Raw genomic sequence first — 27,602 nt, 5'->3', positions numbered from 1 at the left:
TTCATCCTAGGACAACAAACTGTACCAGAGTGGAAGCAATAGCACAACTGATTGTTAAAGTGCGTAAAAGAATTACAGAAATTAATGGCCTGGATCCAGATTCTATCTATGTACCTATCAAGAAGGAATATCTACAGTGGTTAACAAATCAGTCAACTATTTTTCAAATGGCTTTACAGGACTTTACTGGACAATTGTTGGTACATTTACCAAAAGATAAAAAGCTACAGTTTATTTGCGAACAGGATTGGGAAGAAAAACCTATCAGATCAGAGATACCTGTATCTGGTTACTGATGCAGGAAAACGGTCACACTCGGCAGTTATTACCTGGCAAGAGGATGGACAATGGAAACATTGCAAATTCTCAGGACAGTCTGAGGACTCATTGCAGACACTTGAACTTTTTGCAATATACCAGGTTTTTGTAAAATGGAAGGATTCACCTGTAAATATTGTAACAGATTCTCTTTATGCTGCAGGCATTGTAAATCGAATTGAAAGAGCTTTTATATGTCCAGTGAAAAATATGCGACTTCACACCATTTTGCTACAGTTGCATCAAGCAATAAACCTCAGAGTGGTATCTTATTTTGTCACTCACATTCGTAGTCATCAATTTGATCAAGGCTTGAGCATTGGCAATAATAAAGCAGACACACTTGTGTCCTATACACAAGTCTCACCAAATTTATTTGAACAAGCTCGCCTCTCTCATCAATTCTTTCATCAATCAGCAAAAATGTTAGCGAAACAATTTCAGCTTACCATGGCACAAGCATGCGAATTGGTCAGTGCTTGTCCTAATTGTCAGAAAATTGGCATGGGAATTGGAATCGGAGTAAATCCTCGAGGCTTGACTGCATTGCAACTTTGGCAAATGGATGTTACTCACATTGCAGAATTTGGAAGGCTCAAATATGTTCATGTATCTATTGATACGTTTTCACATGTGATATGGGCTACAGCGCAAACTGGGGAAACTGGTCGTCATGTCAAATGCTTGCTATTATACAGTGTGGAGAAAAAATTAACATGTCAAATGCTTGCTTGCTTTGCAAGTCTTGGGGTTCCACAACAGATTAAGACTGATAATGGACCAGCATACTGTTCACAGATTTTTCGTCAATTTTGTCAACTATGGGGTATTACACGTCACTGGGATTCCTCATGCGCCTACGGGTCAGGCGACAGTGGAACGTGCTCATGGTACATTGAAACAGCTTCTGCAAAAACAAAAAGGGGGAGAGGAAACTGAACCTTCTGAGAGACTTGCAAAAGCTGTTTATGTACTCAATCATCTAACTTTAGCAGGAGATAAGGAGCGACCCCCAATTGTAATACATTGGGAGGCAGTTCGACAGGGAGCAAGCTATGTGCAAAACAAGGGCAAAGTGTGGTATAGGGAACCAGGTACTAACGAGTGGTTAGGACCAGGGGAACTGTTACTAATGGGTCGAGGTTATGCTTCTGTCTCTACAGGCACAGGAGTATGATGGTTTCCGATCAAATGTATTAAACCATATGTGGAGGTGGAATCCAGATCCGGAGATCCGGCAGAGAGAACAGCACCGAGCACTGAGAGTATTGACTCCATACCTAAAGAGATTGGGGATTGCGACATCATCGTTGAGCAATCTTGAAGATATCTTCACGTCATTACCACCTTTACCTGTAACAGCTGAAGAGGAAGTAAAATTGGCACGGGGCTGTGATGGACATAAACAGGGTTGTAGACCATGGGTTCTAAAAAAGTGTAATGTATGTGGGAAAATTAAGTGGCGGGTTATTCGACCATCTGAGCCGTGGTGGAGACATTTCTGGTGTGTAGTATGTGTTAGATGGGCTAGAGCAGAAAGTTCGTTAGAAAGTCAGGCAATTCAGTTGTTAGAGAAAGAGGCTTATTCACTTGGGAGATTTGATGCTCCAGCACTTCATGTGGCACAGAGAATTGGCGATTATCAGCAAATTCACATAGCTGAAATAGCTAGCACATTACACAGACGCTTGCTAGAGCAGCAAATTGTATTGGCAGGAAGTGTGGTTAAAATACAGTGTGGAGAAAAAATTAACATACCACGATCATGGGAAGTTTCTCCCAAGGATTGGGAGCGACAGCAGTTGCGATGGTCTTGTACATCTCGACCATTGCGCAAGCGGTGATAGACATCAGACAAAATATCTGGGTTACCATTGCAAATGCGACTGGACAACAATCATTTTGCTTGTCCATGGCAACTCCTGGAGATACTTTTCGTACTTGCCTGATAGGTGTTCCTGTTTTTAATCCAATCAGTTTTCAAGGCTACATACAAAACCCTACTCTTGCTACAATGAGTGCAACAACAGCTAGTCAATGTGCAAACTCCATGAATCCAGGTGTCAACTATACTGCCTGGTGGCAGGGACAGATAATCATGTCACTTAATCACACTATGATAGAACCACAGGAGCTAGATTTATTAGGTGCTTTAGGGCCTACCTATGGAGCAGTCATGTTTAAAAGTGACAAGGCAACTGCTCATGTTCGCATTGATGACAATACGCTACTATATGCTGTGCAAGATGTATCTCCAAAAAATGAGTTATATACAGGAACAGGGAAAAATGACTTCTGTCCATTGGAGTGTCGATATTCTGATACGCAAGGAAACAACATGTTAGGCCGGAAATTACCAAGAGGCTTGTTTTTAATTTGTGGTGATCGAGCCTGGCCAGGGATTCCTAGTAGACCAGTTGGAGGTCCATGTTACCTAGGGAAACTTACTCTGTTTCGACCTTCAGTGGGAAAATTGGTAAACAAAACAGTATGGAACTACATAGCCTCTCGGAAAAAGCGTGCGGTATTACCGCTGGGACCAGGATGCAATGATAATGTACGATACTGGGACAGACCTACTAATTTCATTGCTGCTTTGTTTGCGCCAATAGGGACTGCGAAAGCGTTACAACTAACAAAAACACTAGGGTGTTGGACAGCTAAGCAATTAAATATAACCTCTGAGATACTTTCAACTTTAGCTACTGATGTTGACAGTATTAGACATGCGGTATTACAAAATAGGGCTGCAATTGATTTTTTGCTTTTAGCTCAAGGGCATGGATGTGAGGATGTGGAAGGAATGTGTTGCATGAATCTTTCAGATCATTCTGTTTCTATTCACCAACATCTTCAGCAACTGAAGGACAACATGAACAAACTTACTGTATCAACATCACCCTTACTGGACTGGTTACAATCTATAGGCATTACAGGATGGGTAAGGGAATTGTTGGTACAGGGAATAACTGTGTTGGTTGTTGTAATAATTGTCTTGCTAATAAAGGGATGTGCAATGAGTTGTATCAAGCAAGCATTGCTGAAAATGTTCCATCAGACCTGGCTCGTTCAAAAACAAAAAGGGGGATTTGTGAGGTTTCTACGAGACAATGGTTACGTACTGAACGAGCCATGTCCAAGGGGGTGGTAGTAGGTGGTGATGAACTGACCAATCATAACGACGAGCAAGGACCTTGGCTACTGAGACAAGCGAGATATGTAGAAGTCGAAACAAGATTGATACAAGAAGAATGTCATGACAGCATAGTATGGCCTGTTAGCATAAACCAATCAGAACTAATATAGAGGCGCATGGACAAAGCATGCTCACCAATCAGATTAGTACATGTAAGGTATGTTAACCAATTAGGATTAAGACGACATGCACACGGAGCGTGCACAGTAGTGAAATAGTATAAATGTACCCTCAGATACGCGAATAAAGGAGATTTGCTTAACGACCATATTGGTCTGTGTGCATTTACTCCATGCCCTCTCGTGGACTGCGTCGTGGGACTCTGCTACGACATCATAATGTCACTATTTTGGCAAATTTCTCAGAGTATTCCCTTTCCCTGCTGCTGCTTTCAACTTATATGAATTTGCTCCAGGGACAAAGGAGGTTACAAGGGCATGAATTTGGGTAATACAACTGCATTGTCATCTCCTAACTTTCAGCTCTTTTTTTCTTTCTTTTACCTGCTCCATCTGCAGATCTTAACTCTCAGAGGACACATCTTCTGAGCAGCACAGGGGATAGATGGTGTCATCTCACATTTTTCTGTGTCACTGATGGTATAGCAGCCGTTTATAGCATTTCTTGCAGGAAAGCTAGTGGATATGGACCTCTTCCAGCCACAAGAATGTGCTGACCTCATGGAAAAAAAAAGTATGATTGTAAATCTGACAATTACAAAAAGGCAAGAAATATCTTTCATTGCAGATAATCAGCTAAAGGCATTTGAAACTTAAACTTTTACCAGAAGTGTTTAAATAATCATTAAAATAATTATTTTCAAACTTTATTCGCATGCATGCCATGTGACCCAGCATTCAGGATTTTAAGAAAATCAAGTGAACAAAACCAGACATTCTGCAAGCAGCAAAACTGCTTAAGCTGGTTCCTTGTGCGTTTGTGGCTTACAACAGTGCCTAATAAGTTGTGTTCACCAGCTGAAGCTTTTTCCATGGTTGGGGCACTCATTGCTCTCGCGTGTGGATTTTCTTGAGTCTGATAGGTGGCAGGTTTATATTGCAACCTTTTCCTCAGTGAAAGGAAGAAAAAAACCCAAAACTATTAGGGACAACACAGCATTTAAGGAGTACAAAATTCATCTCTAAAAGAATGTCTTTTCTTTCAGATAGGTTGAAATTAGTCAATCCAATAGAGACAGGGCAGAGTGAAAAGATAGATAAGAAGTGTGCACACAAACATATGGATTGCTCATATAAGCTTTATTTCCTTAGGAAGTCAGGCTAAAACATTTCAGTGATTAATATATAAACAGCAATTGCTCATATCGTGCAGACTTTCAGGAAATAACTGAAATCTGCAAGTGAATTTAACTGAGTCTGTACCAGATAAAATTAACTAAAAGATGAAGATGTAATTGCCTGAGTCTGTACACAAAGTCAAGCTGAAAGATAAATGGCAGTTCCATTTTCCTGTTGACTGTTAAAGCAAATTAATTGTCTGGGGTCATGGATTTGTTTCCAGAAATAGGAATGTGAACCTCAGAATCTGAAAGAGTTTGTAGTAAGTAGAAAAGGAAAGTGATTTCTCAGATGGATTACCATCCAACCACAATACTTCTGGACCAAATTTTTCCTTTTGAGGATCATTTCATGGAAGTGTGAAGTTTCTGCACAGTGCTGCACTAGACAAGGGTAACATTATGTATTTGATAGTCTCACCCAGCTTCTTCCTAGGATCCGGCTTTGGATGGAGTTTCCCGTTACATAAGGTTGATTGCCCAGAACAAATACGATCATGCTGTAACCCTTACATGGTGCTCAGTCTCAAGACAATTTAGTTATTTAACTAATGTCCTCCCATAGCCATGGTGTGTAGTACAGCAGGAATGATAGTTATTTCCTGCAGAGGGAGAATGAGGCTGTGGGTGATGCCCCTGCAGCAACAGAAGAGGTGGAATATGGGAGATGGTGGGGTCCGCAGCAGCTGGGAGGGACAGCTGGACTGGAAAGAATGGAAAAACAGCAGCAACAGCAGAAAAATAGCAGGCAACAAACAGGAAGTGAGGAGGAATTATAATAAAATAGTTGAAAGCATGTGAGGAGACCAGCAGGCCCAATGCTGTCACTGGCAGACAAAACTGCTAGGAATGCTGCGATTGACAACACACGCTCGCAGCAGTGCACCGTGGTGAATGGATTCTGGCCCGCCAGACAGGACTGCTGTAGTGCAGCAGTGGCAAGTGCCAAAGAAAAGCAGAATGCTCATTTCTAGTAGTTGGAGAGCTACCCAGGCTTGTAGTTGTACCTTGGCTTTGTTGCACCACTGCCTGGTGCCGCTTAGCTGTCACTGTGTCTTAAAGTTCTTCTGTTGGAGCAGGCTAGCCCTCAGTAACAGACAGGTTTTGCTTTCTGCACTCCATAACGTCAGCAATTTTTGTGTGCAATGGGCAGTGAGGCTCCCTTATGAGAAATCAAAGCACGGGAACCTACCAGCAGTAGCTAAGACCTGGAGCATCGATCTAGGGATGGGCTAGGTAGGTCTTTCCTGATTTTTTTGTATTAAAGCATTAGAAACGTGTCCTTGAAAACAAAGAAACAAAACAGAAGGACTATAGGTCTCGAAACACTGTATTAGACAAGAGTGAAAAATCAGAGTACTGAAGAAAATATGCAACTGTGAGAGTCCTAAAAGGGTACAGGAAGTCCCGGAAATCATACAGCTTAGAAGACAGAATGGATCTGGAAGGAACAAGGAAAGGGAAGGACCAATGGACTGATGGCAGATGGAATATGAAGATGGAAAGGATGGGGTTAGAGATGTGGCAAACAACCCTATATGGGGGAAGAGAGAGAAGAAATTAGAAAAATAGAAAAAGGACATTACAGAGATCTGGAATGGGCAAGGACAGAAGAGAGGGAGAAGATTTAAAATTCTTAACCTCGTTTGAGAAGTGTACATAAGAACATAAATCCATGTTTTTAATCCATTTTTTTCCTGTCAGTTGGAAACTAATGAAACCTATGCAAGCAATTAGCTTAAAGTAGATCACAGGGCAGCTTCCTTTATGCCATTATTCTGTCACAAGTGATGATACATGATTTATGTGAAACATTTGCTGAAGAAATGCCATTAACATTAATAACGTTGTATCAACAGGAGACAACAGCAGCTCCTGTGGCCTCCCTTCCTTTCTCTGTGCTAAGCAGTTCTGTTGCTGTACAGAAGATTTTTGAGCAATGTCGACTGGAATTCACAAATTGAATTTCTTTTTACCTTGAGTTCACAGTTGGTGTTTAGTTCTTTTTCACTCTATTTGCATCCCAATAAACACTGTCATTAATCCATGTTTCCTTATCAGGAGCTGTTCTAATTAGGCTGTTCTAAAAGTTGAGTTAATCAATAGAGTTAATTCTTTACATTTATACACAACAGGAAGTTTTCCCTTGTAAAAATAGTTTCTTTTTTCTGGCCTGATCACTTCTTAAATGTCAGTTTAAGCTCAGTTCCATCAGCATGTCATGATAAGCAGCACTCATACACACAATCCCACTGAAGTTGGCGTGGCTACTCATTTGACTATACAATAAGAATTAACTTTGGCAGAAATTAAAAATGTGAGAGTTTCTCCACCTCTCTAAAAAAAAAAAAACTGAAGAAGACTACAGGTAGATAAATAAGTTCCTGTTTGCTTTTCAAAAGATACTGAACAAAGTTGAACTGTACTTTCATTTGTATTCTACTACATAATCCCCTCCCACCCCCTGCTGTAAAGTACTACAACGAACAATTTTTGAAGCAGGTTCCTGTTTTTATAAAAGCCTATCACATGTTCCAATAAACCATGAAACATAAACGGGGGCACTCATACCTTGACAACAGCAGCCAGCCCCACTAGTATTTTGTCTTTCTCATTCTGTTGGCATGCCTGAGCTTCATTTTCCTTTTCCACTAATGTAGACAGTGCACATGCTATTACTAAAGGGAATGACTGAGACACAGCCCCAACAACTGCGTTTCTTGGTTTGCTTGATCTGGGCACCACAACACACAGGAACTAGATGAAAACACCCTGGCACAATAGCCCTCAGTGAGGATTTTGCTGGCTATTCCCAAGCTTGCAAAGATGAGAATGTGGCAAACTCAGGCAGGAAAACTGGAGCATCGGAGAAGTCACAAGGTCCCGATGTCCTGGTTGTCCTAGGATTTTGATCATCAAGCAAATGGTAAGAACTTACTGTATGACTGTATTTCAGTTGTGGTTCGAACACTGGAGTCTTTTTACGGTATTTGTGTATAACATTGTTCTCTTAAACTTCTGCTGCATGAAATGTGCTTCCAAACATATCTATGAAAAAAAAATTTATTTAAAAAGCATTAAAGCCACGACTGAGCATAAAAGAAAGTGACCCCATCAATTCAGATTTCCCTAAATTCACCTAGCTTCTCTCCTAATGAATATAGGATATCATTACTTTGCTGTGCTTTTGCATGGGCTAAGTTCTCTTGCTGCATCAAACCCTTTCACTTCAATACAACTGCAGGCATTTATATTCCTAGGAAGGGTCAACCTTGTCTTCTACATATCAAAACGGTACAAATCAAAATTTCTCACACAAAACTTCAAAAGTATTGTCATTCCTACACTAGTGAGTCACAACTTGTACAGTAAACAGTGCTCTGTATGAGCAATAGTATACAGATTCTTTCAACTAAGGCTTCTGGTACATAGTAACTGAGCTTAATGACGAGCTAAAAGCTGTTCACTGGTTATGTATGAAACTAGACATTATTTCTCTTTTGGCAGTACAGACTACAGAGCTAATGATGGAGTGAGTATGGAAAGTGACCACTTTGGCATAGCATTTTTTTCATGAAGTTGATAGTTATTGTTATGCCTTTTTTTCCATCTATACCTACACAGGAATAAAAAAAAATGCTTAGCTATGCCCTATGAATTCAAGACATAGCTAACATCAGTCTTCATAAAGGCTACACACAAAATTTATTCTTCACTTCCCAAAACTCAGTCATCCTTAGCTAACTACTCACAATATATGAACTTAAAACATGAGAAAAGAATGCTATTTTCCATTGGTCCTGACACTCGAAAACATCCCACGCAAGTTTTTACTCAGACTTGGCTTAGGCATACACTTTCTTTCCTTGCTTGGATGCATATGGCACAGATGAGAACATGAAAAGGAGATAAAAAGCACAGCAGAAAGCTATCCCGTTCTGCTACTGCAATTTTTATGCTCCTGTACCTACACCTGACATCACACAAGCCCTAAAAATCCCTTCCCCCAACCAAAAACCAAATCTGAGTAAAAGTATCAGTCCATGATTAGAGCAATATTAGATAGTGACAAAACAGTTAACGAAATAAACTATTTGGGGGGATTGAAACTGTGTGAAAAACCTCAGCCCCAAACATTTAAAAATAAATTACAGTAAGAAGTATTGCAACTGTGTTGCAGTCACTACTATCTGCTCGTTTATTTTTTCTACTCTGAAGAGCAGTTCTAAAGCACAGTTTATGCTCTCGTGTGCCTGTAACATTGTTCCTACCCGTGTTACCGACACACGCTAAACAGGGCAGCTTTTTCCACCTTGGGTCACTCATGAGAAGGCACAGAAATTAGAGTAATTTCACTGGTTTTGTCATTTCTTACGCTTTTTATGTACTCTTGCCAGCTGTGAGCATTTAAAATAACGGATACACAAACAAAAGCGTACAGCCTGACGAAAAAGCTGCAAGTTTTTCCCTTCTCTTCGCCGGACTTTCGGCGCTGCCCTCGGGTCCGGGGACCCTCCGCAGGGCCGCCAGCCGCTCGTCCGAACTTTGCCTGGCAAAGCGCGGGCTGAGGGGGGAGCTCCCGGAGAAAAACCCCACGGACCCTGCCACACGGTTGTGCCGCCAGGGCCTGGGAACGGACGCAACGACAAGGGCGGTGAGGCCAGACCCGCCGGGGCGTCCCGCGGCCGCCTCGGGCGCAGGGCCCGCCCGGAGGGCGGGGCGGCCTCCGCAGCGCACGGCGGCACCTGTAGTTTCCCGCCGCCTCCCCGCGCCCGGACTACATTTCCCGTGGAGCCGCGGGGGAGAGCGCGAGCCGCGGTGTGCGTCAGCGGCGCGGGCAGCCAATAGGGGCGCGGTCGGAGCGAGCGCCGTCAGCCGCCAATGTTGTTTTCGCTGAGTCGAGCCGCTGGTGTTGTTGGCGGCGGCGCCATATTGGAAGGGACGAGCCCCCGTTAGCGAGAAGCCCCTTGGCGCTGGCCCGGCCGCCGCCATGCTGTATCTGGAGGACTATCTGGAGAGTGAGTGTGTGCGGGACGGGGGTGCCGGGCGGCCGGGCACGGCCGGTAGAGGGGAGCCGGGGGGGAGCCGCGGCGAAGAGGCGGCGCCCCCCTCCCCCACGGCGGTGAGTGACTTCCTCCCTCCCTTCTCTCCCCCGCCCCTCCGTGTGCCCGCAGTGATCGAGCAGCTTCCCATGGATCTGCGCGACAGGTTCACCGAGATGCGCGAGATGGACCTGCAGGTGCAGAGTACGTGAGTCCCGCCCCCGCCGCCTCTGCCCGCCCCCGCCCCGCCCCGCGCCCCAGCGCCCCGCCCCGCCAGCGGGGGGCGGCCGCGGGCACCGGCTCCATCACCGCCGCGGGGGGGGGTAGGAGAGGGCGAAGCGGCGCCGCCGCCGGGGCGCTCCGACCTGTTGTGGGCAGCTCCGCTCCCCGCCGCCGACCCCTGCGCTGGTTCGCGCCCCTTCCGCAGCCTGCGCCCCGGCTCTCCGCCAGCGCCGCTCCTGTGCGGGGCCGGGGAGGGGGGGCCGGCCGCGTCTTGTCGGCACCGGCCGCGTCTCGTCGGCACCGGCCGCCTGGCGTCGTCTGTTGCGGAGCCGCGGTGTGGGCGCGGAGCGGCAAGCGCTGGTGCGGCTGCGGGAGGCGGCGCTGCGGAGGCCCGGCCCGGCGCGGCGCCGGGAGCCGCCGGGACGTAGCGAGAGGCGGGGCGCGCTCGCCTGGCGCGGTGTCAGCGAGCGGCGCCGAGCCGCGGCCCCCCCGAGCCGCCCGCCCGCCCGCTCCGGGCCCGCCCCGGCCCCGCCCGCGTCCCGCAGTTGAGTCAGGGCGCAAGTAGGGTCTTGTGTGAGTTTCTCTCCTGGGCTTGTGCTGCTCCCAAAGGCGTTTTCGGTGGCACGTCCCAAACTCTTTAGATTTTTGATCCCTAAGAGCAGTGGTGGTGGTTTGGAACGTGAGTTGTGTCCCGCTCCTTCAGCAGGTAGCGGTGTGCTGTCTCTGAAACCTGCCAGCCAGCTCCCCTCATCATAGCATACGTGAAGGCGATCTTTGCTCAGCCTGTTGTGCCCTAGCTGACACGTAACCAAATACACAGTCTGCTTTAGCTTTCTTTGTAGATCACTTTGTATACCTCTGCTTATATACTGATACAATACACTACCTCATGCTGTGTTCAGGATGCATTGCCTTTTCATCTGGGACTTTCGTGTCCCGTAACACCCAGTTAGGTGTTGCTGTCATTTACTGTGCAGTTAGTATGTAACTGTGATGCAAAGGTCTTTGTTAATGAAACTGTTATTGCACAAAAAATGAGAGGAATTATCAATACGGAAGGGGCAGACGATCATAAAGAAGAAAGAGAGAAGGAGCAAGGGTTGAAATAACAAGTGAGCGCCATACAGGAATACAAAATGCAACACTGTGTGGGAGCACAGTTCTTGAAAACATAGTTTAACCTATAATACTTTGAAGTGAGGTCTCAGGCTTTCCCTTGGATATTTACTTTAGTGGACCCTGCAGGTCTGTTTAACAGACTTTATTGACCCGTGTTGAACTGGCTATACTGCGGCTATACTTCTTATATACTATGGCCTAAGCGCTGTCTTGAGTTCAGCGCTTAAAGTTGTGGGAACAGAGCAATGGCTCCTTATGGGAGGTAACACCTCGGAAGTAACTATCACTAGAGAGCATCAGGAGAGAGAGTGAGCAGCTCGCTGACTTATGTAGTTCTGAGTAAGTTCACAGATTTTCTATTCAGTAGAAAGAAGCTAGTAGTTTTTTTGAAGTGTGTTTCAGAACTGAGCCAACTAGCGCTGCCACGGTTGCAGTAGTGTCATTTCCTCTGCTTTAACTGGAAGTGGCAAATAACACTCCATATTGTATTACTGGAAGTAGCAAATAACACTGAGTATTGTATACTAAGACCAACCTTAGGCCCAGAGAAAAAATCTCTTGGACCTTGGTACTTCTGTAATTCTTGCACAAGTGACAAGGCGTCCAAAGACATCTACAAAACTTCTTGACTAACATCTCTTCAACATCAGTTGCCAGACTGCCTTCTGAATACTACATGCCAACATAAAGGTTGTTCTCATGCTGTGACAAAGTGACTTCCTGTGAAGATTCAGTGTCTCTGAAGTACTTGAAAACAGTACTTTGATGAGTGATGCTGTCCCAGAAACCTGCATGAGTTGTAATTCAGAGATAACTGTGCTGCTGTGTTTTAGAGTCAATGTTGATTTTATATTCTGTCCTATTTGGACCACATGGACTTCTAATGGGGCAGATGCTGCTGTTTGTTGTTGGGAGAAATAATAAACAAGCTGTACCTACTGTATGTCCTGATAAGGCTGCTGTGGGAAAAGCGAACACCATCTGAGTTGTGATTTGATTCTTGAGGTTTAACTGACCTCCACATGGTGCATAAAATCTGCTTCTCTATTTAAATTCAAATTATGGATTATCAGGCCTCAATGGTAAAATGTCAAGCTCTGGAAAAAGGCCTCTCTTCTAATAGAATTTCTGGCAACTGTCTTGAGAAATCGAATCTAAGAAATTAGTATCTCAGAATATAGTATCACAGCTGGATTAAAAAGGTAGGGGGGGAGAAAAGGTGAAGGAACTTGAGTGTACCAGAGAGAACTTTTCATATAATTTAATAGATCTGACCTGCATTCCCCTTTGCTGTTTCTGCCCTTTCAGGATAGACCAACTTTCTCTGGAGGTTTTCCCTTATGCAGTTTCACTCATTGATACGTGTCCTCAATAAAAAGTAAAGAGGGAAATGTTTTGATATTTTTTCTTTTCATGTCTCTGGAGCCATTGGAATAATTATCACCTAGCTGTCTGCACTCTGGGAGTAGGAGGTGGAATATTTTGTCTGTTGGCTTTATGGACCAAATTATAGTTGTTTGATCAAAGAACAAAGCTTTTAGAAGCCTCCACATAAAGTGTGTGCCACTTGCTTGCTGCTCAGGCTTCTTAATCTTCTCCCTGAATAACACAGTGCAAGTGGAAAATGCTCATTGTATATATTCTCCCATCTTTAACCTGTTTTACACCAAAACTGTTTGACTACTTTGGGTTTAAATAAAGTTGATGTGAGCCTGTTCTGGCTTGGGATCAGTTGTCCTCTGTCCAGTCAGTTGTTAGGTTCCTGTTGGTTTTGATGCTGGATATTCCCAGCATAGGGAAAATTGATGAATGTTTCTGATCGTTTGGTATGAATGATTTTTGGTTATTTACGTGAACAGCTAGTTCTAGTTGTGAATTTTCACAGAGTTGAGAAAACCTTTGGGCTCTATTGGATTTGAAGAGTTAATCATACTTGGGGATTCGTGAGTTTCTTGAACTAGTTAATTTTTTTTTTTTTTTTTGGTAAGAGATTATGGCCATCATGTGGTGCAGTTTTAATGGTGGTTTCTGGAAAGTATCTTAATTGTTTTACACCCAGAGCCTGAAGTCTGGAGGTAGTTGGTGCATTGTCACTTTTAATTTGAAACTGCTATCTGGGCAGTATCGCTTAGAGTGCTGTGAAAAAATTTCAGTACTGTTATCCATCCTGAGACTAGCAAGGCTGTCAAAGCTAGTTTGATTGAGGCAGCTGCGTGTTTTTGGAAATATGCAAGCTGTTGCATGCACAAGTGTCCAGCTGTAGAAATAGTAAACTCAGTGATGCTTTATTTTTTTGTTGTTTTTGAAGAAGGGAAAGGGAAGGGAATCCATGTTCCTGTCTCAATAAACGATGAAACAAATAACTTGTAGTTGACATTTTCCTCCTTATGATAGATAATGTTAGAGAATTTGTGGCTTTATTTTTTCCCTTACAATATTTCTCAACTTCATGCAAGTGAGAATCCTGTCCAAATAGTATTTCATCAGTGCATTTACCCCTTAGTGCTAACCTGTGGGGGTGGGGGGAATAACTTTGTGAGTGCTTTCAGTTTGCCCTTACCCTTCCTAGCAGACCATGGAGAAGGCCTTGATTTAAAGGCGGTGACTTGACTCTTCAGTTGCTCTACCTTTTTGAGGCACTAATTTTTTCAACTATTTGGTTTTGTATTTGATTGTTTCTCTTAGGAGAACATTTTGTTTCCTGCTCAGTTTGTAACTGGCTAAAATGTTCCAAAGTCAGCAGTCTAGAGCCCTGGGTGAGGAGCTTGGGTCGTGCTTTAAGTCACTACCACTGCTCTTAGGGACAAAAAACCTTTAGAACTTGGAGTCCTGCCTGTCCCATGCTGGAGAGCACAAGAACCTTGATGAGAGTCCTACCAGAATGCAATTCTGCTTCTTGGAAATTAAGGTAAATATTTCCCTCCTCTGTCCGCTGTCACTTGGTTGCTTTGTGTTTTTTTTTTTTTTCTCTCTGATAGTTTGCACCTCAGTCCTGTCAACTTTTTTTAAGAAAAAGAAACCGCCTTATTTCATAATGTTTATATACATGAGAAGATAACATTTGTCTTAATCTTTTCCTGTGCTGCAGATGCAATGGATCAGCTTGAGCAGAGGGTAAATGAATTTTTTATGAATGCAAAGAAAAACAAACCTGAATGGAGAGAAGAACAAATGACATCAATCAAAAAAGTAAGCATATCACTGGACTGGGTCACATTTATCTTTCGCAAACAAAGATAACCTTAGAAAAAAATAGCTTATGATTGATGGAGACTTAAGCGTTCAGGACTGTGACTTACCTTGGGCTTTTACAGAGATGGATAGAACTACTAGGAGGAGAAAAATGACTGAAAGGTTTCCTTGATCAAGCATTTCTTTCAAGTTTTACCCAGTATTTGCTAACATTTTCAAAATTATGATTCTGAAACGGTGAGGAAACCAGGTACTGAATTTTCAGCTCAGACTTTTTGTTTCTGCTTGTGTGACATGATGTTGTGTAAGTTAATTGTCTTTCTTTTAGAGGATATTTTTCAGGCTTAACTTTAGCATTTCCTGTGATTCTGCCGATGTCCTTGCGTATGTTATATATATAATATATGTAGCTTTAGGGAGGGAGAAATAAAAAGATGGATGTGTTTTCTTTTATCCTTCAACACTGAGGCATTGGTGGTGGTATTGTTAGCAAGGCGGTCCATCATTTTGTCAGGAGAAACTCCCTTCTAGTCTCCTACACTTGCTATTTCAGCCCCTTGTTTGGCCAAGGTTTTTTTTTACTTAATTAATACAAATAGATTTCCATATTTAAAAAAAGAAAAAGTCAAAACTCTGACTTTACTAGAGTAAATGAAAACTTTGCTTTGGACTGTAGCTGGACCAAAATTTCAAGTAGTTTTTGCTAAGCAAGATACTCTTCAGTGAAAATCGAGAATAAAAAGGCACTTAAACCTGTTTAATTCTAGAGTAAAAATATGTGTAAACAATTTAAAAAATTGTCTGTGGATTTTCATTAGTTAGAGCAAATTTTAAAGTAATTTGACTACAGCAATCCAATTTTATAGTACACTTATGAGTTACATAAATGTATTTTAAAATAATTTAAACTATAAACTAATGTCCTGGTTTGGCCTAAACCAGGCCGATTTTCCTTTCAGTGACAACTATATACATCATTATCTCTATTTAACAACAGTACTGGAAAGACCTCCCCTCACAGTATTGTTTAGCATCATTTTGAAGGGCAGTAGTATCTGCAGTGGTCCTAAACATCTATATGAACTAAAAGACATAATCTCTTTTTGAGTCCATAACATTATGCTGTGTAATATAAAATAAATCCAAGACTGTTTCTCTTCTTGTAGCATTTCTTTCAGAAGTCTGAATATCACTGTAGGAGGAAGTGTCCACATCTTTTCTTTTTTCTAAGGCACAAACAATAAATTTGATATGTAATATATTTCTCATCTAAAATTTAGCTGATCATTGTTTACAGTAGAGTTTCACAGTCTTTTTGAAAACTGACTTGAATTTCTCCTTTTAACTTACTTTTTGTGCTGGATAACAATAGCTTAAAATGACTCAAGTTAATTCGGTTATGTTGATAATTTTAAAAACAATTCTCTTTATAACAGGATTATTATAAGGCTTTGGAAGATGCAGATGAAAAAGTGCAACTGGCTAATCAAATATATGATTTGGTAAGTAGACAGAAGGCTTGTGGTGAATTACCTAAATTTATGCCCAAAGGAGTTCTAAACATTTTGATAAGCACTGCAACTGTGCTGCCTGTCCTATTATGTCGGCTATGTACAGATATTTTTGCTGGCAACAGAAACATTTAATATTTTATTGACTTTTAAGAATTTTGTTGCTTTTGGTAGTGAGTGGCACTTAAATACAAAACATACAGAAATAATTTTAGAAATCCTAAGGATTTCATGCATGTTGATTTTGTCTTAGCTATTTTTTTCTGAAAAGAGACCACAAGCAAGTTGCTCTTTCTTATAACATGTGGATTTTGAATTTTAAGTGTATTTATATTATATTTTCTCAGAGAACAGAACCTGCAAGTCAGACTGCACTAAAATGTAGTAGACATAAATATTTGTCTGCTTTAGTTTCACTTTGGCTATCGAAAGTTAGTTCTAAAAATTGGAACTTAGCCCTTCTCTTTTGGTTAGCTGACAACTGCAAGAGCCTGTTCAATTTTTAATAGCTGAGAGACAGGTACATTCTGCTGTATGACTACAGATGAAGAGATCATTTGGAACATAGTGATATATCCATATAATATCCATGATATTAGGTTCAGATTTTTTTTTTGTTAATTTTCATTACCCAAGAGCATGTCATAGTTCACTCAAACACACAAGAGTCTTTACACTTGCAGTTTAGAGACCCTTTTACTCACTGCTTAAGTTTACTGATGTGTCTAGTGGCATCCAAATTGCAATTCAGTGAACCTGCAATTTCCCCAGTGCAGCCCAACCTGTTCTAAAGTGCGCGTCATATACTGTTCTTTCTCTTCCCCTTTCTATATCCGTACCCACAACACCTCCAAGTCCTATTAAGCTTTTTTCTCAAAAGAAACACTAAACGCTGTGTCTTGGAACGTTGCCTACAGTAAGAGGAGGGCTTCTAGCTACTGAGCCAATACGCAACCTTATTGTATCCTGTGACTGACTGCGCAGTTTAGGAGCAAAAGCACTATTTTGGTGTTAACTCTAGTATCTCTGCTGAGTTAGGGAAGTGTAGGTGAGAAGTTGTGCTTCTGTGCATTTTTATATGTGCTTAGCGCTGCACGTCAGGGAATTGCTGGAAGGGAAATATTTAGCAAGCCTGAGATTAAGGATGTAGATATTCATGTTCCAGAACTGGATGCTATTTATTGTTGCTTTGTCTCAAAAACAGGTAGACCGTCATTTGAGAAAATTGGACCAGGAACTCGCTAAATTTAAAATGGAACTTGAAGCAGATAATGCTGGAATTACAGAAATATTAGAGAGACGTAAGTATGCGTGATTTCTTAAAGAACTTGACAGATTTTCTGACAATTTGCAACATTAAAATATCATGCACTTGGTAGTGGCTGGCAGTATTTCCACTTGTTTCAAAATTGTGTTTTAACCCACATGCTTTTCATCAGTCGGCGATTCTCAAATTTTAGTTTCAACCTCAGTTTTTATCAGTGAAGTCAAAATACAACTGACTAATTAGAATTCTTTTTTCGCACAACTGTTGCACTTGTGAATTGCCACAGTAAGGTACAGAATTCTTTAAACCTGTTTTTAATGACTGGAGGTATTCAGACAAGTACTTCAGCCTAAGCTTGTCACCTACCCAGTTGAAAGTGTACCACTTCTTACTTGAATTAATTGCCACCAAATTGAGGAGGGTCATTATTTTAGTTATAGATGTAAAACGTCAAGTATAGAATCACAGCATCACAGAATCAATCAGGTTGGAAGAGACCTCTGGGATCACCGAGTCCAACCCTGACACCACCATGTCAACCAGACCATAGCACTAAGTGCCATGTCCAGTCTTTTTTTAAACACATCCAGAGACGGTGACTCCACCACCTCCCTGGGCAGCCCATTCCAATGTCTAATAACCCTTTCTGAAAAGAAATTCTTCCTAATGTCCAACCTGAACCTCCCCTGGCAAAGCTTGAGGCTATGTCCTCTTGTCCTGTCTCTAGTTGCCTGGGAGAAGAGGCCGACTCCCACTTCACTACAACCTCCCTTCAGGTAGTTGTAGACTGCAATAAGGTCACCTCTGAGCCTCCTTTTCTCCAGGCTAAACAACCCCAGCTCCCTCAGCCGTTCCTCATAGGTCATACCCTCCAGAGCCTTCACCAGCTTGGTCGCCCTCCTCTGCACTCGCTCCAACACCTCAACATCTTTCTTGAAGTGCGGGGCCCAGAAATGGACACAGTATTCAAGGTGCGGCCTCACCAGTGCCGAGTAGAGAGGAACGATCACTTCCCTAGACCGGCTGGCTACACTATTCCTAATAGAGGCCAGGATGCCATTGGCCTTCTTGGCCACCTGGGCACACTGTTGGCTCATGTTTAGCCGGCTGTCGATCAGCACCCCCAAGTCTCTTTCCACCAGGCCGCTTTCTAACCACTCTTCCCCCAGCCTGTAGAGCTGCATGGGGTTGTTGTGGCTGAAGTGTAAGACCTGGCACTTGTTCTTGTTGAACCTCATGCCGTTGGTCTCGGCCCATCTCTCTAACCTGTCCAGATCCCTCTGTAGGGCCTTCATACCCTCCATCGACACTCCCACCCAGCTTGGTGTCATCTGCAAATTTACTGAGGGTGCACTCAATCCCTACGTCTAGATCATCTATAAAGGTATTGAACAGCACCGGCCCCAGAACTGAGCCCTGGGGAACACCGCTAGTGACCGGCCGCCAGTTGGACTTTGCCCCATTCACCACCACTCTCTGGGCTCGGCCATCCAGCCAGTTTTTAACCCATCAAAGAGTCCACCCATGCAAGCCCCGGGCAGCCAGTTTGTCCAGGAGGATGCTGTGGGAGACAGTGTCAAATGCCTTACTCAAGTCTAGATAGACTACATCCACAGCCCTGCCCTCATCTACTAAGCGGGTCACTTTGTCATAGAAGGAGACCAGGTTGGTCAAGCAGGACCTGCCTTTCATGAATCCATATTGGCTGGCCCCGATGCCCCGATTGTCTTGCATGTGCCGTGTAATGGCACTCAGGATGATCTGTTCCATCACCTTGCCTGGCACCGAGGTCAGGCTGACAGGCCTATAGTTCCCTGGATCATCCTTCCAGCCTTTCTTGTAGATGGGCGTTACATTCGCTAATTTCCAGTCATCTGGAACTTCTCCAGTTAACCAGGACTGCCAGTAGATAATCGAGAGTGGTTTGGCAAGTTCATTTGCCAGTTCCTTCATTACTCTGGGGTGAATCCCATCTGGGCCCATAGCCTTGTGGGTGTCCAACTGGCACAGCAGGTCACTAACCGTCTCCTCCTGGATTACGGGGGGTTCACACAGCCCCCCGTCCCTAACTTCAGGCTCCAGGGGCTGAGTCTCCTGAGGACAACCGGTCTTGACATTAAAGACCGAGGCAAAGAAGGCATTGAGCACCTCTGCCTTTTCCTCATCCCCTGACACTACACTACCCTCCTCATTCAGCAAGTGGTGGAGGCTCTCCTTGACCCTCCTTTTGCTGTTAAATGTATTTGTAGAAGCTTTTTTTGTTGTCTTTGACTGTAGCAGCCAAATCAAGCTCTAATTGAGCTTTGGCCCTTCTAATCTTCTCCCTACACGACCTGGCAACATCCCTATAGACCTCCCAAGTTACCTGACCCTTCTTCCAGAGCAAGTAGGCTCTCTTTTTTTCCTTAATTTCTAGCCTAAGTTCTCTGTTTAACCAGGCCGGTCTTTTTCCCCGATGGCTTGTCTTTCTACACACCGGGACAGCCTGCTCCTGAATATTTAACAATTAAAGTAAAGTGGTTTTCTTTTTTTAAAGAGGAGAGAATGGGTTGTTTTGTGATGGGGTAGCAATGTAGAAGCATTTTGGGTAAGAAACCTCCATGCTTAACATACAGCAATGCTGGCATTCAGAATGTGAACAAAAATGTAATGTGACAGCTTTTTGGCCAGCTAGGTGTAGAAGAATCTGGCCTTTCTGTACACATTAGCATTTAGGCACCAAGTTCAAATGTGATTATGATAAATTTCAAAGTTTATTTAACTACTGTAATTATGGAGCTAAGAGGCAGTGACTGTTCTCATACTTAAAGATAGTGAAACGTAACCTAAATCACTTGAGGAGATAAGGAATAAATATTCTTTCTTTGAACTTCGTGTGGCTTTGTAATAAAATCTGAGAGGTTTTGGATATTCTATTTGTATTTGCTATTACAAGTAACAGGCACAAAAAGAAAACTGCAAAGTAAGTGCCTTTAATGAACTAGCAACTACAGAAAAGGACTAGTTTATTTTAGTTGGAATCCCAGCTGCAGTTCTAAAATGTGATCCTGCCTTCAGTTGAGTTTTGTGTTTGGTGATGTGGGTAGGTAGAATTTCAAGAACTCAAAACGGAAATGTACCAGACTGTATGTTGCATCTTCAAGGTATTTGGTTTTTTTTGTTTTTTTGTTTTTTTTTTAAATAAAGTGAAAAGTAGAAGCCTCTTTAACATTTTTAGCTTTCAGAGTAAATACAGGTTGTGGAGGTTCCACCAGAGGGCAGCCTTTGGACTAGTTCATAACATGATTAATGTTAGATCAGCCAAAATACGTCCTTATGCTTTGAACCTCTTCTGGAATACTTTTCTTTAAACTTTTGTAATACACTTATGTACTTTTTGAAAGCGCTGAAAAAGGAAGACGTAAAGAAGTGTTGAAGCTACAGATTTTGAAAAATGAATGTGAATTACTTTCTTAAATTGTCTTTTGTATGAATGTAAGTTGGTAGGTATTGCAGCTAGTTCAAAACTTTTTTGCCAAAGATTGATACACAAACTGTTTTATATTGTTCTAATTGAAATTTGTGGTCAAAGTCTCTCCTATGCTGCGATTCTTTAGCCTTATGGTTAATATTGCAAGAAATATTTTCTTAGACATAGACTTGCATTTGTTGCCCCCTGCCTTTCTTCTTTTTTTTTTTTCTTTGGATTGTTGCTCTGTGTCTTTTGAATGTTAAGAAAATTTGGATACTGATCTGAAGCCCTTCCTGTTGAATATTAGATCGTCTTGAAAGACGTTCCTAGTGCTTGTATGTTTTGGCTCAGTGTGACAAGATGGACTCAGTGGGATAAGATGCCTCCTTAATACAGTTTACCAGTTACAATCTTCTTTTCAATTAATATTAGTGTGGATTGTCAGTACTTTTGGTGCAGCATTCTCCAGCCATCACTGGCCTGTGCCCACTCATTCAAATAAGTGGCATGCTGAGGGCAGTGTTGTTGTTTGTTCTCCTTGTTGGCCTTGATTTTAACTTCTTGATTTCAACAGTTGAACAGCAGCAGTCACCAAGTTTTAAAATAAAACTGTTCTTCTTACTGGCTCCTGGTTGTTCTACAGGAGGGGTTTCAACTCTAGCAAAAATCCTTCTGATTAAAGTAAATATAAGTGCATAGTGATTGGGTTAATATTATAAAGATTCATTTAGTATCTAGAAGTCAAAACCATGCCAATGATGACTCTGAAATTTTTCTATCCTTTTAACCTTCCTCTTAGGGTCTCTGGAGCTGGATACTCCATCACAGCCTGTGAATAACCATCACGCCCATTCTCACACTCCAGTAGAGAGTAAGTATTTGACCTAAAAACATGTCCACTTTTTATGTTTCCTTATTTTTTGTTGAGCAGTATTAGGAAAAAAAAAGTTCAGAACTTTTTCTCCAAACATTGCAGGGGGTGGGGGGGGGAAGGCATAATTCAGTGATAATAATGTCTCTTTAGAAGAAATGCAAGAATGAAATAATAAGGTTTTGCTGGTGGGAACTAGTTGAAAGTGCTGTTTTATTACGTCTAGTTATAATTTGACTTTCAAGCTGAAAAGGTTTTAGATTTAAGTTCCATTCATTTGTTTCATTTAGAAAGGAAACACAATCCATCTTCTCACCATAGTACAACAGATCACATTCCTGAAAAGAAGTTTAAATCTGAAGCTCTACTATCTACCCTGACTTCGGATGCTTCTAAAGAAAACACACCAGGTAATCTTGTCTTGCATTTTATTACTTTTTAATTGGAAGAAGAGAAACCCAGTGATATTTGTGAGTTACTGTCTTTTGAAATCAGAGGCTCATACCCTTTCCTCTGGGATTTTCAGTCATTTGAAACATGAGAAATTGCAGGCATTGTTACTCATCTGTGTTGTCCATGAAGCGCATCAGCTTTGTTGTCGTGTAACACCTGCATGTTGGCTCTTTCTTTGTATTGACACTGCTTGGACGAAGGTAACAGTACAGTTTCATTCAGCCAGTAGTAGAAATATAAGAGATCAATGCATTATTATTTTGGGAAAAAGAAATGCATGCAACAATTTCCACAGTCAAGGAAAAGAGTTTTCACTTTTTTTTTTTTTTTTTTTTTTTTTAAGCTTGGTCTGACATGGCATTCAGCTACATTAAAATAAAATTCTTTTGTGTGCTGTCTATTTCAAAAGAGATGAGAATTCTTTTTGAGTAGTGAATAAAAAAATCCCCACAACTTTCTGCCCATTTTCAAAATGAGGGTGTTTCATAATTTATTTTCTGAAAATAAAAGATTGCGAGAGGTTATAGTAAATAAACTACCTTATGTTTTGAGATTTAGTGCTGTTCATCAGATTCAACTAGTCTCCCTCATATCCATTATACTTTTCTTTTGAATGAACTTCACATGAGATGGCAAATAAAATGTAACTATGTTTGAGCAGCTGTCAGTCTGTAGATGGCCATGGAAATCTGTGTTGTATCAAAACTGATTTGTAGTTTTTAGAATTAAGATTGTTAAAAGTTTTACTTCAGAAACAGCATAGGTGTACAGTCAAATTCTTACCCCATTCTTGATGTTTACACTTGTCGGCATCACTTCAACAGAGATTAGGTTTATATAGACATAGCTCCATCTGTTCTTTGGTAGCTGAATATGATGGTGAGGACTGTCTTTCTAAAAGGACTCCTTGCACATGAGGATAGCTGGGGAACAAAGTTTTTTTTAAGCCAATACTGGCTGTGTCAAATGACTTCTTAAACTTTTCCAAATGATCAGACTGCTCTGATGCATAAACGGAGTTCCCACTCTTTCACTGGTTGTCACATATAACTCTTCTTAAAATGCAAAGGAATTTAGTGTCATTTTGAATTTCATAAATGTGTTCTGTTCATCAAGGGTGTCGAAACAGTAATTCATCATCTTCAAACAATGCATACAATACAAACTCTTCTCAACCATTGGCATCATATAACCTGGGCTCATTATCTTCAGGATCTGGGGCCGGTGCAATTACCATGGCAGCAGCTCAAGCAGTGCAAGCCACGGCGCAGGTAATGTCAAAACATTCTTGTCATTCTGCCATCCACTATTGATTAAGAAGAAAGACTAGCGTTTTTTTTAATATCTGAATTCCCATGATCACTTTCAGCTGGTGTGATTCTATTCTTATATTATCATTTTTGTTTTATGCTACAGTTTCTTCCTGTAAAGCTTGCATAAAGGCACAGCGTGTTTTCTAGCTTTTCCTGTGGGATATTCTTACACCTTTTTACCACTTACTATACATCATTTTGTTAACAGGGTAACTAATGAACCTGTGCAAACAATCAGCAGTTAGCAGTCTGGTATATGTCTTCTGTAAGAGCTCTACTGTGTAATCTGATGCAATATCAGTGTTCCTTTTAGATGAAGGAAGGAAGACGAACATCGAGTCTAAAAGCCAGCTATGAAGCATTTAAGAACAATGATTTTCAGCTCGGAAGAGAATTTTCATTATCCAGAGATTCAACTGGATATTCTTCATCAGCTCTGGCATCTACATTAACACAGACGTTAAGTTCATCAACCACAGATTCACGAAGTGGCAGAAAAAGCAAGTAGGTTTTTTTTACTTGTTGGCTGCAATTATAGCTTTTAAGACAGCTAAGCTTTCTTTTAAAGGTCATGGGCCATATTAGAAATAGTTCATATTTAGTATCTGGGGTGGATCATCAGAAGGTAGTCATTGCCTGCTGGCCTTTTTTTGTTCAGGGCTTTCTTCCTTTGTGTGCTCACTTTTTCTATAAGTAAACTCACTCCAAGGTTTTAAATAAATGTCTTGATTTGATTTTTCATGCAAATCTATATAGTCTATATAGTCTAGTTTCTTCCCTCATTTTTCTGTGTTCTGCAGAGAAGATGTGGCCTAACGGCAAATGTTGGGAATTGCTGTGCAATGGTTGTAGATGGTTTTGAAACAGTCTGGAGATCTGCTTCATGCCACTTCCCAAATAATCACAATGCTTTCTGATGGCTGACCATCTAGGACAGGAAACAGAATGAATTTTATTTCTGATTAAAATGAAATTTAAAAACGTTTTAAACAAGACAGTGTCACAACACATTGTGACAGCAAACACAGGTTGTACTTGAAAGAGTCTCATCCTTTTAAACTGACGGGTTTTTTATTTCATACAAATTTGTGTGTGTTCATATCAGTAATTTTGTCTTAGAAGCACTTTTCATCTATGGATGTCTTGGGTGTCAGATCTGACCTATAAGCAAAAGCATAGGATTTGTATTCTGGCACTGTTCCTGTGGAGCAGTTGGTGATGCCTGAGTGGAGATTAACATTGAACCAGTCATCTTCAAAACACAGTTATCTATTGTACATGACATATGACATTACTTATATGTAAATTCCTGTTTTATTGGTAACATAATTTTTATGGGGACTTTACACCAAGGCTGTTGATGGAAAATTTTGTGAAGAAAAACATTCATTAAAGCCATTTGGCAGTTTAAAGCTGTTAAATTCCGTTGATTAGAATAGCATGTCTTGCACTTGTAAGCTGGTAAGACTTGTTTCCTTTTCCAAAGAGCATTCACTGTGTCCGTTTCAGTTCTTGCAGTTGTTGACTGAGATCTGTTAACAGAATGATGCTTTGGGATTTATGTACTGCGGTATTTCGGAGTCAACAAAGTACTTGTTTTGTGATCCTTTCACTTGTCAGGAAATGAATTTAAATTATGATATACTATTTTTTTTCTTTTTCTTTTTTTCCCCCAGAAACAACAACAAATCCTCAAGTCAGCAGTCCTCATCATCTTCCTCTTCTTCATCTCTGTCATCATGTTCTTCTTCATCTGCACTGGCACAAGAACTGTCTCAGCAAACAGCAGTAATACCAGAGTCTGATTCTAATAGCCAGGTTGACTGGACCTATGATCCAAATGAGCCACGATACTGCATTTGTAATCAGGTAAGGATGGCTTCCAACCTGAAATATAACTACAGCTGCTTTTTCACTGTGGTTGAACCTTCCTTCTCTGATTGCTAATTTAAAAACATTCTATTTGCAGTCTTTTGAAATTCTGATCTGTTTACTTACTGGTGATATGAATAATGAACTCAACTGTTGAAGCTAAAAACAAGGAAGTTTTCAAGTGATGTGACATACCTGGAGAGTTTTAAATCTTTTAATGAAGACTTTAGAAATAATTAAATTCAAAATTGAACAGGTTCACAGTGAATTTAGTTAAAATTCTAAGTTAATAAGGAATTTGCCTGGTCTCTCTTACTTTCCTTTAAAAAAACCCAAAACAAACAAAAGCCAAAAAACTCCACAAACCAAAAAAAACCCAAACAAAAACTAGATTTGTAAAAGCCACCCAGAAACTTGAGAGACTGAATGACAACATGAGAAACTTGTATTTAAAAATGCTTGTTCTTATTTTAAACACTTTTAAGAGCATTGCCTTTTTTTAGAGTTTATAGTATTCTGTAATTCTCTTAAAAGTATTTGATTGTTTCAAATAAAGTGCTTGAAATTGTCATGTATGCAAGGGAAATTCTGGACATCAACATAATCTTGAAAACTGGACTGATATGTATTGAGCACTGTTGTTTAGACCAAAATGTGCTTCATTCAGCTTTTGAATGCTGATCTCTTTTATCCAACCTGAAATACGCAGAAATATCTTTTTTTATTTTTTTTTTTTTCTGCGTAGAAGATTTTTGAAAATCAGTTTGCTGTGAACATTTTCTTTGGGTTGTGTAACAAAAGAAAAATCAAAATATTGTTACTGCTGTTAATGGAAAAACACCTCAAAGGAAGAAACTTGAACTTTAGCCGTTTGAAAATGTTGATTGCTTTTAATTAGCAATATAATTATTAATAAGGGTTTTTTTTCTTATTTACTAGGTGTCATATGGTGAAATGGTAGGCTGTGATAACCAAGATGTAAGTAACAAAGTTCAAAAGGTTCATGAGAGGCTTGTTCATGTAACCATTGCTTGCAGGTGTTACTTTTCTTTAGAACTTGTTTTAGAGTGGAGTTTTTTTGAGTAATGTGCGTATGAGTTGAACCATTCTTCAAGAAACTTCTCTGTCCCCACAGTTTACGTTCTTTTAGAAGGCTTCACACTTTGCTGGGAAGGTTTGACATCTTTAAAATGCCCTTTATTTCTAGGAAACTTTAGCTGTGTCACTACTAATATCAGTTGTCCCCTTCAAATAAAAAAGTTTTAAAAGAACAGTTGAATGTAATTATGCATTTACTGAGACGCTACATTTAAACAGAAGTGAGTGATAAGATTACTATTGTGTCACTTAGTGTTGTCAAACTAAGTATTTCAAAGCACAACATACTTCTTTTGCTCTGTTTTGTGAATCCATGTATGACTTCTCGAATTTTTATTGCTTTCCTTAGTCTACTGAGTGCATGTTAGGGACTGAGACCCTCCTCTCTTCTCATTTTGTCCCTTGACTTTGTGTGAAAAACAGAATATATGCTTGTTACTCATGCTTCATTTTCATAGAATTGTATTTGTGGTGAGTGTTTCGAAAAAACCCCAAACCTTCTCTTTAACTCTTTTTATAGTGCCCTATTGAGTGGTTCCACTATGGATGTGTTGGACTGACAGAAGCACCGAAAGGGAAATGGTACTGTCCACAGTGTACGGCTGCAATGAAGAGAAGAGGCAGTAGACATAAATAAGTCTCTTCATCTGGAAAATAAATTACATACTAAAGGTTTTATAGAGGACTTGGGAGGGAGAGGAACCCCCATCACACTTTCTTGCAACCACTTAAGGATTAACATAGCAGTCATAAGATCTTGAACTATTGATTTTGCTAGTTGTGTTTTAATATTGTAAGTAAATTATTTATGCACATTGATGTGCTACAGATACTATTCCAGTGAGCCTTGGATTGTTCCAGTGGCCAACATATGCAGACATTTGTACTTACAAACCATTTTCTCTAAGCAGTGGGCATTCTATAATTACTCAATCTTCAAAAAATTCCGATAAGTCAAAATTTTAAATGTATGTTTTATATTCAACAGATATATTCTGCTGCATGTACTGTACCCAAGAGCTGTTATGTAACAGTATGTATATAAATGGTGCAAAAATTCAGTGCTTCTGAAAAAAAAATAATGAGACAATGGTTTTTAAATTGCCTTTATAGCTTTGGTTCTTTATGAAACTTAATTCAGCAGGCTGAAGAAAATGGTTCTTGTATACAGCGGGCTGTTGTCCTCTAGGGTACTTGAGTATGTAAAAAGAAAAAAAAATGCTGTAGAATAAAACAAACTTGTGCCATTAGTCTTTATATGTTTCTGCTCCAGATAAGGCGCAGGCCATAAGAGGAAAAAAAGGTGTTAAAGTGATGATAAATTTTTATACCAAATGTGTTTATTTTTTTGTGCAAGTAATCCTTTAAATTTGAATTGTA

At 40.8% G+C, this 27,602-nt stretch overlaps 1 protein-coding gene and 1 long non-coding RNA gene across 4 annotated transcripts; one reads left to right on the top strand and one right to left on the bottom strand.

Annotated features, from left to right (window-relative positions):
* LOC137663807 (uncharacterized) lies at nucleotides 1-10,388 on the bottom strand. Its single transcript, XR_011048225.1, has 5 exons — nucleotides 10,219-10,388; nucleotides 7,750-7,859; nucleotides 4,018-4,191; nucleotides 1,599-1,680; nucleotides 1-1,225 (listed from the first exon to the last, which is right to left on the bottom strand). It is a non-coding gene; the product is annotated as an uncharacterized lncRNA (long non-coding RNA).
* Nucleotides 9,676-27,602, top strand: ING3 (inhibitor of growth family member 3). Of its 3 annotated transcripts, none has more exons than XM_068401370.1 (12): nucleotides 9,676-9,829; nucleotides 9,986-10,057; nucleotides 14,283-14,383; nucleotides 15,823-15,888; nucleotides 17,102-17,198; nucleotides 21,415-21,486; nucleotides 21,777-21,896; nucleotides 23,152-23,210; nucleotides 23,566-23,756; nucleotides 24,929-25,121; nucleotides 26,064-26,102; nucleotides 26,743-27,602. In XM_068401370.1, the coding sequence occupies exons 1-12, from the start codon at nucleotides 9,802-9,804 to the stop codon at nucleotides 26,857-26,859; spliced, it is 1,155 nt and encodes a 384-aa protein (XP_068257471.1). In that variant the 5' UTR covers nucleotides 9,676-9,801; the 3' UTR covers nucleotides 26,860-27,602. The 3 variants fall into 3 exon arrangements, with proteins under 3 accessions (XP_068257471.1, XP_068257469.1, XP_068257472.1); XM_068401368.1 differs by having other exon boundaries at nucleotides 23,056-23,210; XM_068401371.1 differs by lacking the exon at nucleotides 9,676-9,829 and adding an exon at nucleotides 13,880-14,102 and having other exon boundaries at nucleotides 23,056-23,210.

Source organism: Nyctibius grandis, chromosome 5 (genome assembly GCF_013368605.1).
Source record: "Nyctibius grandis isolate bNycGra1 chromosome 5, bNycGra1.pri, whole genome shotgun sequence".
Classification (NCBI taxonomy): domain Eukaryota; kingdom Metazoa; phylum Chordata; class Aves; order Nyctibiiformes; family Nyctibiidae; genus Nyctibius; species Nyctibius grandis.
The sequence above is the reverse complement of the archived record's forward strand: the minus strand, read 5'-3'. Positions and strand labels throughout refer to the sequence as shown.

What these genes read in the sequence shown, in the direction of transcription:
- ING3 (XM_068401368.1), top strand. Translation starts at nt 9,802, where the DNA reads ATGCTGTATCTGGAGGACTATCTGGAGA. An exon ending in AAATGACATCAATCAAAAAA is followed by an intron (nt 14,384 to 15,822) that starts GTAAGCATATCA and finishes TCTTTATAACAG; the next exon opens with GATTATTATAAGGCTTTGGA. An exon ending in CAGTGCAAGCCACGGCGCAG is followed by an intron (nt 23,211 to 23,565) that starts GTAATGTCAAAA and finishes TGTTCCTTTTAG; the next exon opens with ATGAAGGAAGGAAGACGAAC.